The 23,812-nt window shown below is 31.6% G+C and overlaps 1 protein-coding gene across 1 annotated transcript; it reads left to right on the plus strand.

Moving 5' to 3' along the window:
- The first annotated feature begins 20,364 nt into the window (after positions 1 to 20,364).
- On the plus strand, positions 20,365 to 21,136 carry LOC120091443. The gene has a single exon (XM_039049471.1). It carries the CDS (start codon positions 20,436 to 20,438, stop codon positions 20,964 to 20,966), a length of 531 nt encoding a protein of 176 aa, XP_038905399.1. The 5' UTR covers positions 20,365 to 20,435; the 3' UTR covers positions 20,967 to 21,136.
- The last annotated feature ends 2,676 nt before the right edge of the window (positions 21,137 to 23,812 follow it).

Below are 23,812 nucleotides of genomic sequence, written 5' to 3' on the forward strand. Positions count from 1 at the left end.
GAAGAAAGTGAAACAAAAGACTATTCATTCACTAATAACCAAGCAAGCCTTTGCTTTTGAAAAGGTCATTAATGGGACATAAAATAAAGCAAAGCAAAGAACAGGTAGACAATATAATAAATGTCACATGGAAGAGTGCATTTATGATATGATTTTATTGAATATTTTATACCTAATCTTTTAAAATAAAATTCTCATTTCTAGTATTTTATTTTACTTATTAATTAATTAATTATATATATACATCATCCTACGTCAAACGTTTTAGGTTTGACATAGGACGATTGAAATAATATTAAATGTTTAATTTTCTCTCATAATCATTGATATCTTCTCTTATTTTGATGAGTGAAACTACGTGTGATATTCAATTTTACATGAAAAGACCATATTTAAGCTTATAGTCAATATTGGAACAAGCAGCCCATCTAAGGCAAGGAAAAAAAACCATGTTTTGTCATTCCCTGCAAGTCTATAGCAAAAAAAGAGTATCGAGTTTTTTGTTTTTTGTTTTTGTTTTTTTTGGAACATATTTGTTTTATCATTGATTCCATTTTTTTTTTTCAAAATTTAAACAATGTTTATAAAATTGGGGCTGAATTTAAAACACTACCCAAAGTAGTTTTTTTACGTTCCATTTCTTTTATGCTTTATATAAACACATCGGACCAAAAATAGCCTTTGGCTTGTTGGTTGCTTGGATAAGTGTTTGATTTTCTTTGTCCTACACATTTGAAACTTAGATTGTTCAATTCAATTTTTTTATTTGATCATTTCTTAAGTTTTCCATAGATATATTTATATTGATGCTTTATTTCTGATTTTTTCCCTAATAGATATATTTATATATAGGAAATTTTCATATATAAAAATGTTAAACTATTTATAGAAATAGCAAAAAAAAAAAAAAAAAACACTGATAGACAGTGATAGATTTCTATCAACGTCTATCACATATTATCAATGATAGACTTCTTGTAGTTTCTATCAATGATTGATTTTCTATCAGTTTCTAATACTGATAGACTTCTATCAGCCTCTATAAAAGAAGATTAAATTTTGTTATCTTGTATAAATAGTTTCTTTTGTTTTTCTATTTTTGAAAATCCCCTTCTATATAATTTTGGAACTTGAAATTTTCAATATGTATATTTGTTATTAAAATTTTTCTTACACATTTATTCTCATCTTCATGTTCACGATGCCATTTACAAATTTATATTATTAGGTTCGATATGAGTCGATATCGTTGAAGGTAAATGAATTGAATAAAAAAGAACGTTGCATAACAAATTCGAGCAACGCTTGAAAGATAGAATCCATTGTATTATTGTTGTATAACAATTTTTGTAAAATTGAGCAGTGGAGATCCACCTCAACTTAACCTCAACCATACAATGAGGTTTGATAAGTAGACTCTTGAAGGGATGAAAGCTCTAAGACAATGAAAATCACAAAACCAAACTCGTTATTAATTTGGGATTTTTGAAATATCCATATACTGAAAAGTTCCAGAAAATTATATAGAGACCAATAAAGAAATTGCCTACTGTAAAATTACCCTAGGTTAAGCATGCAATTAGAGAATACAGAGAAAAGAGATAGAAAACCTTACTTACGTTGACGACTCAAATGAAATGGCCAAATCTCCATTTGATTGAAATCAACATCATCGCAAGAGTGACCTCCTTATTTTCTAAGATTTGAGGTGTGTACGTGGGAACTAGAAAAGGAATGAGAGAGAAGAATGGGAAATTGAGAGAAAAAAATAATCACATGACTCTTTTGTGTGTTGTCTCTCCTCTGTGACAAAAAACACAATGTTTTTTATCAATAGAGAGAGAGAGGGACGTGGATCACCCATGTTTTAGATAACTCCCCTATGTGGGAGTTATCTTTTCAATTAATTAAAATTAATAATTAATTAATTTAATTAATGATTTCATTTAAATCATATTAAATGAAACATCTCTCACATAAGCTATAGTTTTAATTCAATTAATTTTTATTTAAATCAAAACAAACAATTATCAAATTCTCCAATTAAATAATTACTAGATTAAATATCAAATATTTAAAACCTCCATTTGAATCATATTCAATTGTATTTTTCTCATAACCTATAGTTTTAATGTACATCAAATAGACATTAATTTTAACCTATAGTTTTAATATAAATCCAATTCACATTAAGTTAATATTTGAACTCCTTCAAATATCTAATTCTCCCATAAAATAATTATGAATCATATCCAATATTAACTTTATATTATAAAGGTTAAATAAATTATAAACTTTATATTATAATGTATCATTATACATTATATTATTTTCTCAAGTGAATTTGAACATTTCAAACTCAATTCAAGACATAGTTACCTCAATTCCCTTTACGAGCTAGGAAGAGAACCTCATGGACCTACAGATCAGAAGCTTTAACAATATGACATTAATTGGCTAAACTCATTAACCAAATTAATCAATATTCGTTAAGTGTGGGTACACTCCACTAAATATCCACAATTGCACTATTCTCATTGCAAATATATTTATATGTCCACGGATATAGACCACTAACAAAAAGTTAATCCTTCACAAGTGTTCGTAACACTAGCTAGGTTAAATTACTGTTTTTATACCTGGGTTACCTCTGTATCTTTAAGTACCAGTGCTTCTCTAATGAACAACCTGTTTATGGTCCAACCATTAAATAGAAACCCTCTCGAGCCAATGAGAGGGTAGGGCTCTTTATTCAAGTCCTGGAGACACCACTTAAGGGAACACTTATCTACTTATCCTAAAGTTGGGAATGAGTGAAATCCATCTTGTATTATTATATTTCCAGCTCCTCATTCGGTCTTGTCCCCCAAAATGGTAGGCTTATTAAATCAGCAAACTGGTCACTCTCACCCATACAAATCAAAGGACAATCTCTTGTGAACAGGAGTTCATAATACACTCAGGATTAAGATTAAGTTACCTAGGTCATCATATTTAAATAGAAACCTAACTAGTTGATGGTATTACATCTAGTGGTTACTATTTTGCGGTCTAGTCTTATGCAAACTTATTGCATAGAATACCTCCACTCTCATGTCCTCTACATAAATATGTTGGGTCAATGCGTTTGTATAACATACAAAGTGAGTTGTATCCATAGTGTCATCAGGATAAGGTACCCAGTCTTATCCCTATACTATAGATTCTTTAGGCTGTATCTTGAACATTGATCTCTGTATAACGCCACATACAGTTTAAGATTCATAAGACAACCTAAGATATTAGTTTATTGGATTTAGGGTTATTAAGACAAAACAAATACAACACAATCAATAACACTTATTGAAATAATATCGCTAACTTTTTATTGATGAAAGTCAATTATTTACATTTACTATCTATGAGTTTTTGGAAATAAAACCCAACAAACTCCCACTTGAACTAAAACTCTAGTCGGTGGGATGTACATAATATCAAAACCCAAAACAGCGGGAATGGTAAATAAATATAATAAACTAGGGCATCCATTTACTTATTACACATTTCCCACTTGCTCTAGATTATACAATGTACATGTCACATAGACCTAGACTGTCTAGATGACTCTCGAACATTTTAACTGAGAGAGCCTTCATAAATGGATAAGCAATGTTGTGCTCCGAAGCGATTTTTATAACGATCACATCTCCTCGTTGCACAATCTCCCGTATCAGGTGATACATCCTCTCAATATGTTTTCCTCAATTGTGGCTGTGAGGTTCTTTAGAGTTGGCTATTGTCTCACTGTTGTCACAGTATAAGGTGATGGACAAGTCAATGTTTGGAACCACTTTCAAATAACTTAGGAATTTCCTGAGCCAAACTGCTTTCTTTGCTGCTTCACAAGCAACTATATATTTAGCCTCCATAGTGGAGTCTACAATGCATCATTGTTTAATGCTATGCCACACTATAGCTCCTTCTTTTAGGGTAAACACTGACCTTGATGTGGATTTCCTAGAATTCTTGGCAGTTTGGAAATTAGAGACGGTGTATCCCGTAAATATCAAATACTTAGATCCATACATCAGTTTGTACTCCCTTATTCTTCTAAGATACTTGAGGATGTTCTTAACCGCAGTCCAGTGGTCTAACTTTAGATTGGACTAGTACCTACTAACTATTCCCACTACATAACAAATGTTTGGCCTAGTGCAAAGTATAACATACATTAAGTAGCCCACAGCTGAGGCATAAGGAATACGTCTTATATCCTCAACTTCTTGAGGTGTCTTAGAACACTGTTCCTTAAACAAGTGAACCTCATACCTGAAAGGTAATAAACTCTTCTTAGAGTTCTGCATCGAATATCGAGTCAACATTTTGTCAATATTAGTTACTTGAGATAGAGCCAACGTTTTGTTCTTATGATCCTTAATAATTTGGATCTCAAGTACATATTGTGCCTCTCCTACATCTCTCATTTGGAATTTGGTTGCAAACCATTTTTTTTTTATATCAGTAAGGTATCCTACATCATTCTCAATGAGTAGGATATCGTCCACATAAAGTACCAAGAAAACTATATTACCGTTAATGATTTTCTTGTAGACATAAGGTTCATCAATGTTTTAATAAAAAACAAAAGATTTGATCACAGTATTTAATCTAATGTTCCAAGATCTGAACGCTTGCTTCAACCCATAAATGGATCGATTCAGCTTGCAAACTTTTTGCTCCTGACCTTGGGTTACGAACCCCTCGGGCTGAGTCATTTAGAAAGGTAATCTTGACACCCATTTGCCATATCTGATAGTCATAGTATATGGATATGGATAAGAGAATTCTTATAGACTTAAGCATAGCAATAGGAGAAAAAATTTCTTCATAGTTAACCCCTCATTTCTAGGTATAACCCTTTGCTACAAGTTTAGCATTGAAGTCTGTACCTTTCTAACTACATCTCTCTCTTTCTTTTTATAGCCCTATGGGTTTAACCTCTTCAGGTAGATCTACAAGTTCAACCTGGCTCTCGGTTAAACCCAAGTAATGGTCAGGTTGTGATATAACCTTCCTACTGCGTTGAGGCACTCTCTATGATTGAGAAGAATGAGACTAACCTGAAGTGCTGGCTTCTTCATTAACTCTTGATGAAAGACCAGATGCATCAATAACCCTTGTTGAAGGAACTCTTATCAAAGAGCACCTCTGAGCGGAAGCAAGATCGTTCCACACTCATTATTACAGAATTACCGCATTCATAATCAAACATGGTAGTTATGCATTTAACAACAAATTACTTCATTCTTTGAACTTTAAACAACAAAGAGAACAAGATACATACCAGTTGAAGAACTTTTCTTCGTAGAAATCTCGCTCTCGTCAAGGAAGAAAATCTCACTGTCTCTGAGATCGTCCAAGCTATCGTCCACCAAATCTCACTATCGTCTACCCACGAATGAACTCCTCACGAACAAGGCAGTAGGGAAAACACCACCACTTGGAACCCTCAGTATTCTCGGAGTGAGAATCCAGTAGGTGTGGGCTCTGTTGGATTTGGTAGAGGGAAAGAGGAAGGAACGATCGTTTACCACGATCAAGTAAGGAGAGATATCGAAAGTCTATCGTATAGACGGATGCTTGATCGTTTAAGCAAAGGTACACGATCGTGTAGTAAAAGGGGCTTGATCATGTAGACGATCGTTTAGTAAAACGCTTGGATGCGCGATCGCTTAGAAAACGCTCGACGATCGTTTAGGTAATTCTATGCAATCGTATAGGAAACTCGCGCGTGTACACGATTGTTTAGTAAACGTTGAGTTATCGTTTATGCTCTCGGTTTGCTACGCGATAGGAAGTGTATTCAATCGGTGAACGAATATTTGATCTTTTGCAAAATGAAAACTATTTTCATTTTATCCTTCAGTTACGAAAACTAAATGCAACCTCCCACTATCTCATTCGGTTACGGAGAAAAAACCGCAAACAACTATCCCATAATTGTTTAAATTAAAAAATAAATATAATCATATTATATTTATAACCTATGGTTTAATATCACATCAAATGCAACATATGAACCATAGTCCTTTTCTCCTCCACTAGATATAAATCATATTTATATCATTTTCCTCCAATTAATGTATTTCATACATCATGTCAACTATATCATATATAATTAACCAGTTCAATCATATCATATATAATCAAACTCCCTCTTGTCAATTTGAACACTTTAAACTGACCCAAAAATTGATTCTCAACTTAAATCCATTGAGCTACCAAGGGGACCTTATGAACCTATGGCTCGAAGCTCCAACGATATGTGAATAGCTGACTAAACTCTTTAGCCATGAGATCCACCATCCGTTAACTGCTAGGCATTCCACTAAAGATCGATAGTTGCACTCTTCTTACTACAAATATATTTCTGTGTGCATCGGATATAACCAAACAATAATACAATAACCCTTCACAGATGCTCCTAAGTACAGTTGAGCCAATTTACCGTTTTACTCCTCTAGTTACATCTAACTCCTTAAGTACCACTAAACCCTATAATGAACAATACAACATAGTCCTACTATGTGTGGACACCTCTCAGGCCATGAGAAGGTGTGTGGCGCCACATCGTTCAAGCCCTGGAATCAACCCTTACGGTGCTTCGAGGAAGGAGTGAATTCTATCTTGTGTAGCTGAGTTCCTAGATACCAAATCAGACGAATTTCCAAAGTGGTAGGTTTGAGTCGACGATCTGGCCATTCGCACCCATGCAAATCAAAGGACCGCCCTCAAAGCCAGGAGTTCCCAACTCACTCAGGATTGAGGCCATGTTACCTATGGTCATCCTAGTGAAATGAAGTCTCTATCATGAACGATGTTATATAACGAGACTATAACATTTCGTGGTCGGGTCTTATACAAACTCCTTTGTATAGGACGCCCTTGCTCGCATGTCTCCACATGAATGATCAGGATCAGACCATCTGTAGCAAGTCACAACACTTGTAACTATTTTACAAAGCGGGCCGCATCCGTAGCGTTACCAGGATAAGGTTTCCCTTCTATATCCATATAATACAGACCATTTTGGTTATCACTTAAGACATGATCCACTTGTATGTCTCCATATACATGCTTAACTTACCACGACAACCAGGGATCTTAGTTTATTAGTCTGTGGTAAAGCAATTAAAACATCCAATGTTCTATAGATAATAGTGAAGAAAAATATCATATATTATTACATCACAAGCGTTTATTCAATACAATGTTTACAAACTACAGGACCCAACAAGAGTTTAGGGCATCAACCTCAACAATTGATGCTTCAGTAGCTTATTTAATTCTAATTTTCTCTGTGGTTTATGATCTCTCATGTGGTCTTCCTACAAGAATGTGGTATTTGTTAATACAACCACCTTGTTTTCTAGATGGTCGTAGAATAGACCACCTCTCATCTCGTTAGGGTAACCAACAAATTGGCATAATCTTAAACGAGGTTCTAGCTTCCTAGGATTTATCACTAACATGTGTGTAGAACAATCCCAGATTTTGAAGTAATATAAACTAGGTTTACGCCTTTCCATAACTCGAAAGGTTTTTCGAAAATACTCTTCGAAGGAACATTATTCAAGATATGAACTGTAGTCTCTATTGCATACCCCCAAAACGAGCTAGGCAATTGAGCATAGCTCATTATAGAATGAACCATGTATAACAAGGTTCTATTTCTCCTTTTTGATACACCATTTTGCTGAGGTGTACCATGTGCTGAAAGTTGGGATTGAATTCCATGTTCTATCATATAGTCTTGTAATGCTAAATATATGTACTCTCCACTCTGATCCGATCGAAGTATTTTAAATATTTTACCTAACAGGTTTTCGACTTCAACCTTATACTTCTTGAACTTTTTAAGGACTTCATACTTATGTTCCATTAGGTATAACCTTTTCCACTAAAAGGTCTTTTAGTCATTTTTCCTTCAAGATGGGATTCACATGGAGGTAACAAATCATCTTCTAACTTGCTTAGAAGTCCACTCTTTACTAGTCTTTCGATCCTATTGAGATTTATTTGACCTAATCTCAAATGCCAAAGATATGTATTATTGTTACTTGGAGGAATTCTTTGTCTTTTTGTTTGAATATTCGCAGTTTTAAACATCTCATGATTTAAAAGTACTTTTGATTTAGTTGGTCTTAATACATATAAGTTGTTTTTCAGTTTAGCTGAACAAATAGTCACACCATTTTTCATAATGAATGCTTTATTGATCGACAAAGAAATAGAATAAGACTGTTCAATAAAACGAGAAAATAGAGACAAGGTTTCTCTTAATTTTAGGAATTAATATGATCTAAGATCTAAGATTAATTTTAAACATTTTAAAAATAAATCCAATTCCCTAAAATCCTAAGTTTGCATACAACTTTTTATATAGGTTGACGATTACTAAATATTAATTTTATAACTATTACAAAATTAATTATTAGCCATATGATCATGCTTTCTATGGTTTACTTGAGTAACAGTCAAATTCTAATTAACAAGAAAACCATATTACATGCATTTCATGACTTTAATATAACAATTATATTAAACTATGGATATGTCATGCTCAGTGCAAATTGATTTTCAATTTTATTAATATAACACTTATATTAAAAAATTCATGAAAATCTACCAAGCATATACAAGACATTAATAAATATAACTCTTTATATTTACCTAAGTAATATCATGCATCATGCTTTTCCAATTTCATATATTTAACACATCATAATACACTAAGTAACTCATGAAATCATATCTATATCATGCATTAGAACCATACATTATAACATTTATAACATATTAAAAATGCATGATCATGCTTAACTATGGTGGGATTTGTCTAAATGACATTCATAAAGCATTTAAATAGCAAATAAACCGGTAATTTTGGCCCCTAGGATAAAATAATGCAATAAATTACAATAATTATGCTAATTTTATCCTAAAATAAGCTTCTGCCGCTCCAAAATCAGATCAGACCAACTTGAACCGACCTAAACCACTTCAAACCAGACCCCAAAACCACGAACCAAGCTAACCCAGTGCTAAACCAGACCAAACCATTTTAAACTGGTTGAACCGGATTGAACCACCTTGGACTGTTGCTGAATTGCACGCAATGCAGCCCTAGCATCACATTATTGTAGTGTTGTAACGCTGCGACACCAGATTGCGTTTCTGGGCAAATTCTTCAACTGTTCTTCGTTTTTGCCAAAATTAGTCTCGATCTTCAACAAATTCAGCCCTAGTTCTAGACACACGAACTTAAAGAAGATATCGAATTTCATGAAAAATGGCCAAAAAATGCAGAAGCCTTTACAAATTTGATGGAATTAAAACATGAAAATCTATGGCCATAAACCACTGTAAACATTCATTTGCAAAATTGACATTCACAATGCAATTAATCCCACCAAAAAATCCAGTGCAAATTTTAGAAACCTAAATTAATATAATGAGATGGCTCTGATACCAATTGAAGGGATGAAAGCCCTAACGCAGCAAGAAAAAAAACCCATACACTGAGAGATTCCAAAAATTTATACAAAGACCAATAAAGAAATTGTCTACCATAAAATTACCCTAGGTTAAGCATGTAATTAGAGAATATAGAGAAAAGGGATAGGAAATCTTATTTACCTTGACGACTTAGATGAAATGGCCAAATTTCCCTTTGATCTAAATCAACATCACCACAAGAGTGACATCTCTATTCTCTGTGAATATAACGCGCTTTGAGTAATGCACGTCATGCGATTGTGTAGCTAACGACTATGCGATGACCATGAAAGTCTACACGATCGAGTAGCAAGTGCTGCGTATCATATACCATGCGATCATGTAACTACTGACTATGCGATGAGCATGGTAGCCTACATGATTGTTTAGCGTCCATGTCTTGCATCAAGTATAAAAATACCATGCGATCGTCTATGCGATCATGCAGCCAATGCAACATAATCGAGTAAATATTTTACACGATCGCGTAGCATTAGCTATGTGATCGTTTAGCAAATACTACACAATCAAGTATAACAATTCTACATGAACACATAGCCAAAACTAAATGATCGTCTAGCTTGAGCTACACGACGCGACCACCGTTTCGTCTTCTCTATCGAAGTGAACTATAACTCTTTAAATCTGAAGCTTCTTCACGAACGACTCAAAAACTTAAAATGAATACAGACTCGATTGCAAGCAATTATGTCCAAAAACGCATGGGCCCTTACAATTAACTTTTGTAAAAATAAATAGAAAGCATTAAACAGAGACAACTATCTCAAAATTATCAATCAACAATATCCACAAACATTTAACACTTAAACGCATTGTAGAAAATTAAAAACCACAAGACTGTAAACGAAATTCAATACAGCAAATGGAATTTGGAAATGATAACACAACCTGGCTCTAATATCAATTCAAGGAACTCAGTTTACAGAGAACCTTTGAGCGGAAGCAAATCGTCAAAATCCCATTGTGAATGAACGCATACTTTTACAGTCATACAAGAACAAATTATGCATATATCTCAAATTACAGCATGCTTTCGAAATAAGAACAAAGGTTGAGAAATTATACCTTTGAAGAACCGTTCTTCAAGTAATCCCTCGATCAAACTTGTTCACGAACGCACGAACAAATCTTGAACTCCCTCGAACAAGTAGCAAATAGTAACTCAATCCTCGAACCAACTGGACACTATCACTTTGTGACCTTGGTATTCTCGGTGTGAGAATCCAGAGTGGTGGGCTCTGGCTAATTTTGGTTAGAGGGAAAGTTTAGTGTGGAGGAGGAAGACGATCGTGCAGGGAATAATACTATCATGTAGACTAACGAGTCTATCGCATAGACTTTCTACTTGATCATTTAGATAATGAAGCTATCGTATAGTCTCGCAAAGTGATCGTGTAGTCATTCGATTGATACTGCTCGTCTGTGATATCTCTCGTGTGGAATAATAAAAACAATTTTATTTATCCCACTTTTCTCATAAAACCAAATAACTACCCATTAAGTGTGGTTATGGAGAAAAAGAAGTTAATTATCGAATAATTAATAAATATAAATAAATATGATAACTAACTTATCATATTATATTTATAATCTATAGTTTTAATATTGCATCATATACAATATATAAATCATAGTTCTTTTTCTCTATTTTATGGAATTTATATTAAATTCAATAACTATAAATCTCATTCATAGAAAATATATTTGAATCATATTCAAATATTTGTTCCTCCAATTAAACAAATAATGTATCAAATACATTATATCAATTATATCATATATAATTGAATTAATTTAATTATATCATATATGATCAAATTCCCTCTTATTAATTTGAACATTTTAAATTAACCCAAAAACTGATTCTCAACTTAAATCCATCGAGCTACCAACGGGACTTTATGGACCTGTAGCTTGAAGTTCCATTGGTATGTGAAAAACTGACTAAACTCTTTAATCACATAATCTACCATCCGTTAACTGTCGGACACTCCATTAAAGACCGACAGCTGCACTCTTTGCACTATAGATATATTTCTGTGTCCATTGAATATAACTGATCAACAGTATGATGACTCTTCACAAATCACTCGTAAGCACAGTTGGGCCAAATTATCATTTTTCCCCTGTAGTTATATCTAACTATTTAAGTACCACTGATTCCTTTAATGAACAATAGATCATAGTCCCACTATGACTAAACCCCTCTCGGACCAAGGGAGGGTGTGGCGTCACATTGTTCAAGATCCGGAATCAGCTTTTAAGGGAACAATTTATCTACTTACCCCTGCTTCGGGGGAGGAGTGAATTCCATCTTATGTAGCTGAGTTCCCAGCTCTCCAATCAGACGAATCCCCAAAATGGTAAGCTTGTTGAGTCAGCGGTCTAGCCACTCTCACCCATACAAATCAAATAACTGCCCTCATATGCAAGAATTCACAACTCACTCAGGATTAAGGCCATGTTACCTATAGTCATCCTAGTGAAATGAAAGTCTCAATTATGAATGATTTATATAACGAGACTAAACTTTTCATGGTCTGGTCTTGTACAAACTCCTTTATATAAAATATCCCTGATCGCATGTCTAATACATGAATGATCAAGATCAGATCATTTGTAGTACTTTACAGCATTTGTAACACCTACAAAGCGGGTCATACTCGTAGTGTCACCAGGATAAGGCTGGATAAGGTATCCAGCCTTATCCATATACTACAGACCATTTAGGTTATCATTTAAACATGATCCACTTGTATGTCTCCACATACATGTTTAAGTTACAACGATAACCATGGATCTTAGTTTATTGGTTTGTCGTTAATGCAACTAAAATATCATATATTAAATCATAAAATGTTTGTTCATACAAGTGTTTACAAACTACAAGACCCTACGAGATTTAGAGCATCAACCCTAACAAGGAGTTCATACTAAACTCAGGAGTAAGACTAAGTTGCCTAGGTCATCTTATTGAAATAGAAACATAATTAGTTAATGGTGTTACATCTAGTAGTTACTATTATGTGGTTTGGTCTTATGCAAACTCATTGCATAGGATACTCTTACTCGCATGTCACCTACACAAACGTGTTGGGACAGTGCATTTGTATCAAATACAAAGTAGTTCATATCCATAGTGTCAACAGGATAAGGTACATAGCCTTATCCTTATACTATAGACCCTTTAGGTTGTGTTTCTCCACATACATTTCAAGACTCATAAGACAGCCTAAGATGTTAGTTTATTGTATTTAGGGTTATTAAGAAAAAATGAATACAACACAATCAATAACACTTATTGAAATAACATCAATAACTCTTTATTGATGATAGCCAATTATTTATATTTGTTATCTACAAGTTTTAGGACATAAAACCCAACAACTCCAACTTTAGTCCCTCCTGAATAGATTCTTATAGAAATAAGTCTCATCATTATGTTTAGTATCATATGATAATAGTTAAGGGTGAATAGGGTTGTAATTTGCTCAAATTTAAAACATTTTCATGAAATTTAAACTAAGTTAAATCAATTGAAACTAATAAAAGATAAGTAATCTAAAATTGCTAAGATATTCAACAATTTTTTTAAGCACACAATATATTTAGATAAATAGTTAAACTACAAAAATCAAAAGAGTAGAAGAAAATAAATAATATTATAAATTTTATAGTCGCTCGAAAATTCATACTTCACTCTCCAAGACTCTTCAGATATTTTACTGTGAAAATCCTCTTATGTGTGAGAATCAAACCAATCAACGACTCCCAACTTATTTTAATAGGATCATGATCAAACCGCCACCTCAATCCTTTTTCAAGTTCAAGATTAAACCACCCATTCAAATCTAGGGTTCACCTATACCATGCACCCTTATTATAAAATTCCAATAATAATAATAAAGAGAGAGAGAGAGAGATCCATCAGAATACAAACTTTCAAGAAGTATATACACAAATTTGAAGCATTCAAAATAATCTAATCCTCCAAGAAAAGAATAATCTCTCAAAAAAAATTAGAAAAGAATGAAACTTTCAAGAATGATCCAACAAATGGAGAAATGGAGAGAAAAATTTCATTAGAATTAACAGATTAGATGTGTTAAAAAAGAAAGGAGGAATGGAACTTAATAGTGGTTGAAGTTTGAATAAATTCGGACCATGAGATCTAGGTTAATAAAAACGAAAGGGTTGAAACTAGATTGAAATTTGAGCATTGGATCTAAGTTAATAGAAATAAAGGGTTAAGATTTAAGAAACAATATATAAAAACTAGAATTAAATCTGTTTATTTCAAGAAATCGAGTTTTAGATGCCCAGGTTTCGGAACTAAACTAAGCATTTCAAACTAAATCCGAACAATCAAGCTCAAAGATGTGCAGAAGGACCAAAACGCGCCTACAGAAAAGCATCTCAACATTATGCAAAACTAGGTTCAACGGTGCAAACCAAAGACACAGCAGTATAATGCTCTCGATAAATCAGGAAGCCCCAACTTTGTCAACGCTGTTGCGGAGCTTGCCTCCATGTTGCCAATGTTGCAACACTTGTCCAAGCATTGCAACACTATCATCTGGCACTATATAAAGCTCTTTTCAATAGCTGGTCAAGAAAAAAAGTAAATCCTCAATCTTCGGACACCTTTCTTGTGCATTCTTCTTTCTTTTAAGTTTTGTTTAATTCTGGATTGGATTTTTGGTATATATTCAATTTCAACAATGGCAAACCTTGGTTATATCGTCCCAACGAGAAGGTAAGGTTCGTCCTTTCTTAGTTTAGAGGTTTGGTGAACCGAAGTTATGATTTTTAGGGTTTGAGTTAAATTTTCATATCTTTATTGTAAGCATCTTTAGCCTATGACTTTAATCCTTTAGCATGTGAAAAAAAAAAAATAATAAATAGATCTATCACAAAGTACAAATGTCAAGCACGGTGTCACAAAAAATATGTATGACAAGTAGGCAACATAGAAACAAACAGAAATATAAAGATACAGAGTTTGATCACCCAAATCGGTGCAAAATTACCTACGTTTGGAGGTTGTGAGTCCCGTTGAAAGAAACTTTACTATATGAAGAGTTTAGTAATTACAAGAAAAAGTACTTGTCTGATAGACTCTCTTCAGTGACTCACGTATAGCTTCCTCTTTAGGCTCCCATAAGTTTGAGCTCCCCTCACTATAAGAAAAAGAGGCTCTCCCCATGCCTAAAACAACCGTCGAGAGATCCATCGTTGGGAGAGAGGATCTCGTCCGACTACGTAGGAGTAGCGTCAGGAGTTAGCAATAACTCCCGACACTATATAGAAGTCTTCGGGAGATATGTTCGATCTCCCGACGGGTAGACAATATGCGTCGGGAGTTAGGATAGACAATATGCGTCGGAAGTTTGGGTTTAAAAACCCCAAATCGAAGAAAGCAGATCAAATCTATCTTCTTCAACTCAAGGTAAGTCGAGACCAGATGAGAGAGAGAGTAGCACTTGCCCACCGTTCGTCCGCGTCTTCCACCGTTCCTCCGTTCATCATCTTCCATCAATAAGTCGACCATTCGTCCGTTGATGCCTAAGTTTGCTACTCTTTTGCTCTTGGCCCTCATTGCCCTTTCCATGCTTCAAACCACTGTGAGACCCTCTGCTCCACTACCTTACTTCTCTTTTCTTTTTTCCCTCTACCTTTTTTCTTCCCAGAACTAATTCTGTTTTTTTCTTTCTTGTTCAATTCGTTTCTGCAGGTCATGGCCGACGGTGGTGGTCGAAACAGGGTAAAACTTCTTTTATAGTACTACTTTTTCACCCAAAGTCTGGCTTTCCAACTCTTTAATCTCGGATTATTTACCATTGCGACATTTTGTCAAAGACTTAAGATTTTCTTTGTTCTTGTGTTTAAAAGTGGGGTTTCATACTTTTAAATTCACTCATTTTCTGTAGATCAGGGTTTTAAACTCTTAAATCGCTTATTTGCTATTGCGGCATTTTGTCGAACACTTCATAATAGTCGTACTTGTATTTTGACTTGCATTGACCTACTCCTCTGCTAATGTAAATTAGGCATTAAAATTCAGAAATCAACAAATTTTTATTCCAACATTTTGTCTAACAACCTTGTAATTGTACTCACATTTTGGTTGATTTGGTTGGATTTATCTAAAATGGGTTTGAAAATTTTTGACAGAATGCCCAAATCGATTTAACAAAACTTTTAATTTTTAATTTTTTTTTAAAAAAATGACTATCTCCCGATGATGCCTATACAAGCGTTAAGAGTTTCAATAACTCCTGATGGTATATGTTTCCACGTCGTGAGATGCTCTCCCAACAGGGATATCCCGACCAAACTCTCGACGACTAGTTTGTCGTCGGGAGTAGTTCTCCCAATGTTTTTTTTTTTTATCATTTTTCGACAATTTCAAGCGTCAAAAAATGGGTGTTTTCTTGTAGTGCCTCACTTCCACAATAACTCCAAGCTTTGTATGAGATCCCCTCAATATAACATATTTAGACTCCTCCTAAGTGTGAGATTTCATCATTTTTAACATACTCAAGCTTCCCCTAAATACAATATCAAATAAAACTCCTCCCGAGTTCTATAATGGCTGTCAAACCAAAAATCTTAACAATAAATACAAAGATTTTCAATAACAAAACATGGAAGTTGAGACTTAGACGAACGCTAAGCTCAAAACTCTCAATACACACTTTTCTAATAAGTCGGGTAACTCTAAAAAATAAATGAGACCACAATAGATATGGCTAGCTTAGAAAATATCTTCAAGGAGTGAATAAATAATATTTGCAGGAAAGTAAAGAAGGCAGCCACATAAATCTACAAATCACGATGACATGACAGATAAAGAAAAGATCTTTTGCAAAATCTGTTGCCAGACATGTAACAATGTTCTTGACAATGTCCTCAACATTTCACAAGACATGTTGTGCAAGTTTTTTCTGTAATAAAATCAGTTAGTCACAATGTCGTAGCAGCATAGTATATAACATTGGATCGACACCCTAGGTTGTGGATACATTTCTAATCACTATTAATAGACTCATAACCTCTATTTGTTGTATGATTAATTGTCGAGTAGCAATAATTGAGTTGTATTTGGTTGTTGATTAGCTTTCCTAATTAAAAAACATAGCATGATCAACTTTAGGATTAGAGAGATTATTTATAGACTTTTCCTATTGATTAATCATCGCATTATCTTGCATAGATCTTAAAGTGTGTGTTTAATTTGCATGAAATACTTCTCATACTTTGTGAACTGCACATCTAGTTTTATTTAGTTTCTTAATTGATGATTTCAGTCGCTTAATTCAACTTTTTCCCATCAAGTAGGTCATGTGCTTATGATTGCCCAAAGTAGTAGAGTATAGTTCTTGTGATCAAATTTACAATGGGGTGATTTCTTTCCTTTAAAATAGATAGTTTGGTAGATTATTATTTGTTTTTCAATCGTTTTACTTTCACTTTTATCTTTAGATCATATATTTTCGCCCTTCAATCTCCTTCCCCCTCCCCCTAGTTTACCACTTTAATTTTGAAATTGGCTTGCGAGAAATTAAGTTTGGATCTATGTCATTTAACTCATTTCACCATTAATAAAATAGTGCAAATATTTAGGGAGCGTTTGGAGCAATGAGTTGGTTATATAGTCCTAAATTATTATAAACTATTTTTGTTTGAAAATGAAATAGTAAACACTATAGCAAAGAATAAAAAAATGATGAATGTAAAATAGTAAAAAACGGTAGCAAATGAGGATTTTGAAATAGTGTTGACTGTAGCTAATTTGAGACTATAAAATATTATTTACTGTAGCAAGAGGTGATTATTATAGTCTTAAAATACTACTTGCCTCAAACGATCTCTTAGTCTTATATCAATCCACTATAAATTTCATTTGGTCATGGATTTTCGTGACACAAATCTTGCATGTTAACATATGACGATCGCCACACAAGTTTCAATCTTAAGTCAAAGGTTAGATTCGATTGATGACGTAGGAGTCATAAGAATATATTTATAGCATATGGTTTAGGGGTTTTTCCAAATTCTACCAATGATTAGTTAATTTAGGCTCTATTTGGGTTTGGGTTTGAAATGGTAGGAAGTGATTTTGGGAAAAACTTAATCACTTTTATTGTTTGATAATCAAATTATTAAATAATCTAAAAGAATCACTTTTTAAATTATAACTAACATTTAAATAAATATATTATAATAATATTCTTCCATATTAATATATTTTTATCTATATATTTTTAAATTTTAATTGATTTTTTTTTTAACAATTATTTTTCTTAAACTTTTATCAAATAATTTAGAAATAAAATTACTTGAAATTCAAATCATATAAAATTTTAAAAAACATATTACAATAAATTATAAATTAATTATTAATGTGAAAATAATTAAAATAATAAGTTCTATTTTAATTCATATAATTAAAATGATATTCATATCAAAATAGAATATATAAGATTATACGAACAAAATTTAATAATTAAAATAAAAGTTACAAGTTAATGAATGATTAAGAAACAAATGGCCGGGAGGTCGTGAGATTATAAGAAGTCAAAATAATTTATAGGATTAATTTTATAACAATATTTTAATCCATTGACTTAATTTAAAAAAAGTTCTATTTTTGTTCATAGCTAATGACAGATTTTAAAATATATATATATATAATCATTCTAAAAACTTGTGTTTGGTGAGAATATGCTCCATTTCTCTTTTCTTTTTTTTTTTTTTTTTTTTTTTTTTTTTTTTTTTGTGTGTGTGCGCGCGTGGTGGGGGATTAACAAATATCAAAGTAATTTTGAAAGTAATGAGTGTATTATCTAATAATTTCTATCAAAGATTAACCATGTGGTTAGACTTTAATCTTATTGAATTTTCTTGTTTTAATTCAACTAATGTGAGATTGGAGTCTAAACTTATAAATTTAAACAAGATGTTTGATTCAATATATAACCCTGCTAAATTGAAACTTTTTATGAACTATTATATCATATTTAAGAGATTGTTTGGATTAAAGTTTTGTAGATATCATAAAATAAAACATGTTTTCGAATAAAATGTCTGGAAATAAGATGTCAAATCAAAGATACGTTTGGGATGTGTTATATTTTTATGCAGTTCTAAGGTATAAAATTAATAAACATTAATTTCAATAATTTATTTTTGTTTATTAAATTATTTTTATTACATTAAATTATCAAATCAATTTTAAGCCATTAAAGTTTAACTAAATTTATCCACTCACCCTCCAATTTAATATATTTATTATCAATTAAATTTTTTATATTGCACATTTATATTATCAATTTTTATTCAAAAAAATATTTATAATTAATTTAAATTTTTTTTTTTTGTAATTCAGTTAATTGAAGAGTTAATTAATTAATTGTTTAATGTCAATCATATGCCATATATATATACAAACGAAGTTGATATAAACTAGTTGATTTTAAATCATCAAATAATAATTTTAATTCTAAAAAAATAACTATGATTATAGATTAAAACTAGAAGTACAAGTGTACAAGATTGTTTAATTGAAAAAGGTTAACTTTTTAGTTAATTAATTAATAATTTTTAAAGACTAATTAATAATTTTAATAAATAATTTATGATGTTAATATATATTATCGATAAAAAAGGGATTTAAACAAATATAATTATAGTCATTCATATTTTTTTTTAAAGATCGTGGTTTTTTATATTAATTCATAATAATATAATAAATTATTATACTGACATTATTATAAATAATAATTAATTATATATGTCAATTATAAATTTAATTTAGATATTTTATAAAAATTAAATATATTACACTATCAAGTATCAACAAAGAAGAAAAATAAATAAAATAAAAAGATAAAAACTAAGAGGTAGAGAAAAACTATTAAAAATAGAGAAAACCATCTATTTGAGTGATCAACTTTTTAATGATTTATTATAATCAAAGTTTGAATTTATGTTTTTTTTTTAAACAAAACAATTATACTTATTAACGAATCTATTAGATAGAAAGTTAGAAATTTTTTAACTTATTTAACATTTATTTAACATATTAAATTTTGTGAGCCTACATATTATTTTTATAAGTTTAAAATGGAAATAAATTTATGAGCTTTTTGCTCTAGGACAGTTTCTATTTGGTTTTAGAGTTTTATAATATTACAATTTTACTATTTAAGTTTTGAGTTGTATTTAAATTTAGTTTATAATTTAAAAATGTTGTTATTTTACCTTTGGTATTTAAGTTTGTTTCAGTTTGACCCATGTACTTTTAACTCCGATTTTTCATTAAATAATCAACTTTTTATTTTTGGTTTTAATATTTATTAATTAACTAAGAGAAATAAAAAATTTACAATTAGTTAAGTTTCACTATTTTCATCAATATTAAAATTAATTTTGAAAATTTACTTTATAATTATTTTAAATTTGTTTAATAGACATTTTTTCTCCAATAACAAAAAAAAAATGAGTATTTAATAAAATTCGATATTAAAAGTGTATATCTTGAAATATGTGGATTAATTGAAATTAAACTTAAAATTTAAAGACTAAAATCATAATATTTAAAAACTTAAGTAAACTCAAAATTTAAATATTAAAAATGTAATATTTTAAAATTTAAACAAGTGAAAATAATTTTCGAAACTTGGAAGGCAAAAAGTTTTTTTTTTTCAAAATAACTATTATAATAATAATAAAACAAATAATCGCGATGAATACGGAAAGAATTAATCTCGTTGACCTTTTAAAAACCTTATTTATTGCGCTTCAGCTTATCATTCCTGATCTCTTCATCGCCAATCACAACTTCAATACGCAAATAAAAACAGAGCAGAGAAATGCTGAAGCAACATTTCAGCCACCGCCACCCACTGGCCGCCGTGACGGTGGTGGAGGACGACGGAACGATCTGCTCCGGCTGCGAATTCCGACTTTCCGGCGCCGCCTACAAGTGCACAAAGCCCAAATGCGAATTCCACCTCCACGACCTCTGTTTCGCCCTTCCGCCGGAGATCCACCACCCCTCTCACCCAAAACACCCCCTCATACTCGCCGGATCTTCGCCGTACGTCGGCGGGGAGTTCGCCTGCGATGCGTGCGGCGACGTGGGCTCCGGCTTCATCTACCGGTGCCCACGATGCCAGTTTGATCTCCATATCCACTGCGCCACCTTGCCGGAGACGGTGGCCGGAAAAAACCACGAGCACCCGCTCCGGCTTGAGTTCCAGTTTAAGGGGAAGGGATTTTGCTGCGGTGTTTGTGAGGGAGGTTTTGGAAATGGGTGTTGGGTTTATTACTGTAGGGTTTGTGATTTTGGGGTTCATGTTCACTGTTTTGTGGCTGAAGATGAAGATGAAGAAATGGAATGATTTTGATGGAGATGAATTTGGTTGGTCTTTCTTTTTTACTCATCTTTTGTAATTGTATAGATGAATTTCAATGTTTTTGGAATTTGGGCTATATGCATTTTGATCTGTTTCAATCATGTTTTTATTTATCACGCGGTTTTTTTCCAATCAATTAGTTCAAATTTATATGATTTTTTTTTTCTATTAATACAATGATTGCAAGATCGAAAATCTAAACTTCGAATGGTATCAATTATTATTGGACTATTATATAATTGGAAACACCCTACATAGTATAGATGTTTTGTACCATTCTACATATTTGTTGTCAATAGTTTTTTTTTTTTTTTTTTCAGGATTTTAGCTAATTCTAACGAGTGAAAATGGTGCTATACTTTAAATTAATAAATCTCTAATTTTGAAGTCAATAATTGAGGTATGTGGATGAATTAATTTGGATGGATTTGAGATAAAATCATTTTTTATAAAAATCATGAACGAAAGCACTTCTCTCACTCAAAATGCATCTCAAATAGTTAAAATATTTGTAAAAGCTTTTGCGAGGAAGATGTGTTATTATTGAGCATTTATTGCTTGAAAGCTCATAGTTGAATTACAATTGACTAAAATATTAAAGCATTTCTAGAAAAACAAACTCTTAATTTAGTAATGGAATTTTGATTCATTTTCAATTATATTTTCACTCTAAATAAAATTATAAAATAAAAAATAAAAAATTTCACTTTCTCCAATTTTCATGAAGTTTTTTCGATGTGTCTCAGACAATTTGGTAAGGACATGGATTACATGGATATTAATATTAATGATGAGACACATGAACATTAAACATATTCATGGACAACTATTATCATAATATTTAATAATAATATTACAATAAAAATTTTGATGGCTTTTTTCCCCTAAAGGTTCACACCGCTCAATAAAATAGTTTTTTATGTAGTCTTTTCTATTTATTGTCATATATATCAATAAAATTGTTTATTTACTTTCTAAATGACCCATTGCTATCTTAAATTGAAAGCTTAAATTATTTTAATAAATAAATTGTTCTCTCTCGTAAAGACAAAAAGGCAATAATAGAAAGGGAATTTGAATCATAAAATAACTCGTTTTATTATAAAAATAAGATAAATTATATTAGTGTATTTAGAGAATAGAATTGCATAAATATCTAATATTATGCAACTAGCCTCTTTTGATGTTCATATGTTTGACATTGACTCTTTTTAATATCCTACAAAATAGAATACATAAAATAATAATAATAATAATAATTTATTTTTAAAATTGTCAATTTATTGAGAGCCCTAAAGTCCAACTAAACAAACCAAAAAAATCAAAATATATAGAACAAGTGGGGTTTACAGTAAAGCCTTCAATATTTTAAAAATAAAATATTAATTTGAAAGGTCAAGGTATGTATTTTGCTAAACCAAAAGCAAAAAGGGAATTTGTAATAAATAACCTTCCATATAAAAAATTCCCCAACCACAAGTTTACGTACATGATTAAAAATCAAGAATTTTTCAGTTTGAAATTTCGATTCTGATCAAATGAAAATGATCTAATTTTACAACTTAGATAATATTTCTCTTTGGAATTTACATTTATTTTTGTTGTTTAATTGTTTTGATTATGTTTTCTTCTGTTTTGAACGATCATAAAAGCTTTTATCTTCTTTTCCCTTACGATCCAAAATTGATTTTTTGTGACAGTTGGTACGATAGTGTCTTTTTATTTATAATTATCCTATATTTTTAGAGTTAATTTTATATTCATTATATCTTATATGATCAACTAAATGTTGAATAAAATGTCGAATAAAATACATCTTATTTTATTAGTTTATTAGTTTTTTATGTTAATGCAACTAAATGTCGAATAATATATCTCTTATTTTATGAGATAAATAAATTGTTTGTACAAATTGTTGGGATTGATATCCTAAATCTCGTGGGTTCTGTAATTTGTAATTGTAATATACAAACTATTTATTTATTTAATAAAATATAAGGTATTTTATTTGACATTTAGTAGCATTAGCCTACAAAATCAATAAACTAACATTTGAGGTTATCTTCAACTTAAACATGTATGTAAAGACATACAGGTGGATCATATTTAAGTGATAACTTAAATAGTCTATAGTAGATGGATAGGGCTGGGTACTTTATGCTGGTGACACTATGAATATGGCCCGCTTTGTAGATATTACAATTGTTGTAAAGTGCTACAAATGATCTGATCTTGATCATTTACGTAGAGACATGTGAGTGGAGGTATTCTATACAAAGGGGTTTGTATAAGGTCAGACCACGAAATGATTAGTTATATAATGTCGATAATAATAGAGACTTACATTTCACCAGACCATAGGTGACATGACCTGAATCCTAACTGAGTTGTAAACTTCTGCCTATGAAGGTAGTCCTTTAATTTGTATAGGTGAGAGTGACTAGATAGCCAACTCAATAAACCTACAATTTTGGGGATTTGTCTGATTGAGGAGATGAGAACACAACTACACAAGACGGAATCCACTCATTTCCTAATGTCGTGGTAAGTAGATAAATTGATCCCTTAAGGGCTGATTCTGGGGCTTTAACAATGTGATACCACACCCTCTCTTGGTTCGAGAGGGATTTGGTCATAGTTGAATTATCACTTATTATTCATTAGAGGGATTAGTGGTACTTAAGGAGTTAGATATAACTACAGGGACAAAATTGTAATTTTCGCCCAACTATACTTATAAGCAATTTGTGAAGAGTTATCGTATTGTTGACTGATTATATCCAATAGACACAGAAATATATCTATAGTGCGAAGAGTGCAGCTGACGGTCT

This window comes from Benincasa hispida, chromosome 11, assembly GCF_009727055.1.
Source record: "Benincasa hispida cultivar B227 chromosome 11, ASM972705v1, whole genome shotgun sequence".
Classification (NCBI taxonomy): Eukaryota; Viridiplantae; Streptophyta; class Magnoliopsida; order Cucurbitales; family Cucurbitaceae; genus Benincasa; species Benincasa hispida.

Coding starts and splice junctions, on each gene's coding strand:
- LOC120091443 (XM_039049471.1), top strand. CDS start 20,436: ATGCTGAAGCAACATTTCAGCCACCGCCACCCACTGGCCGCCGTGACG.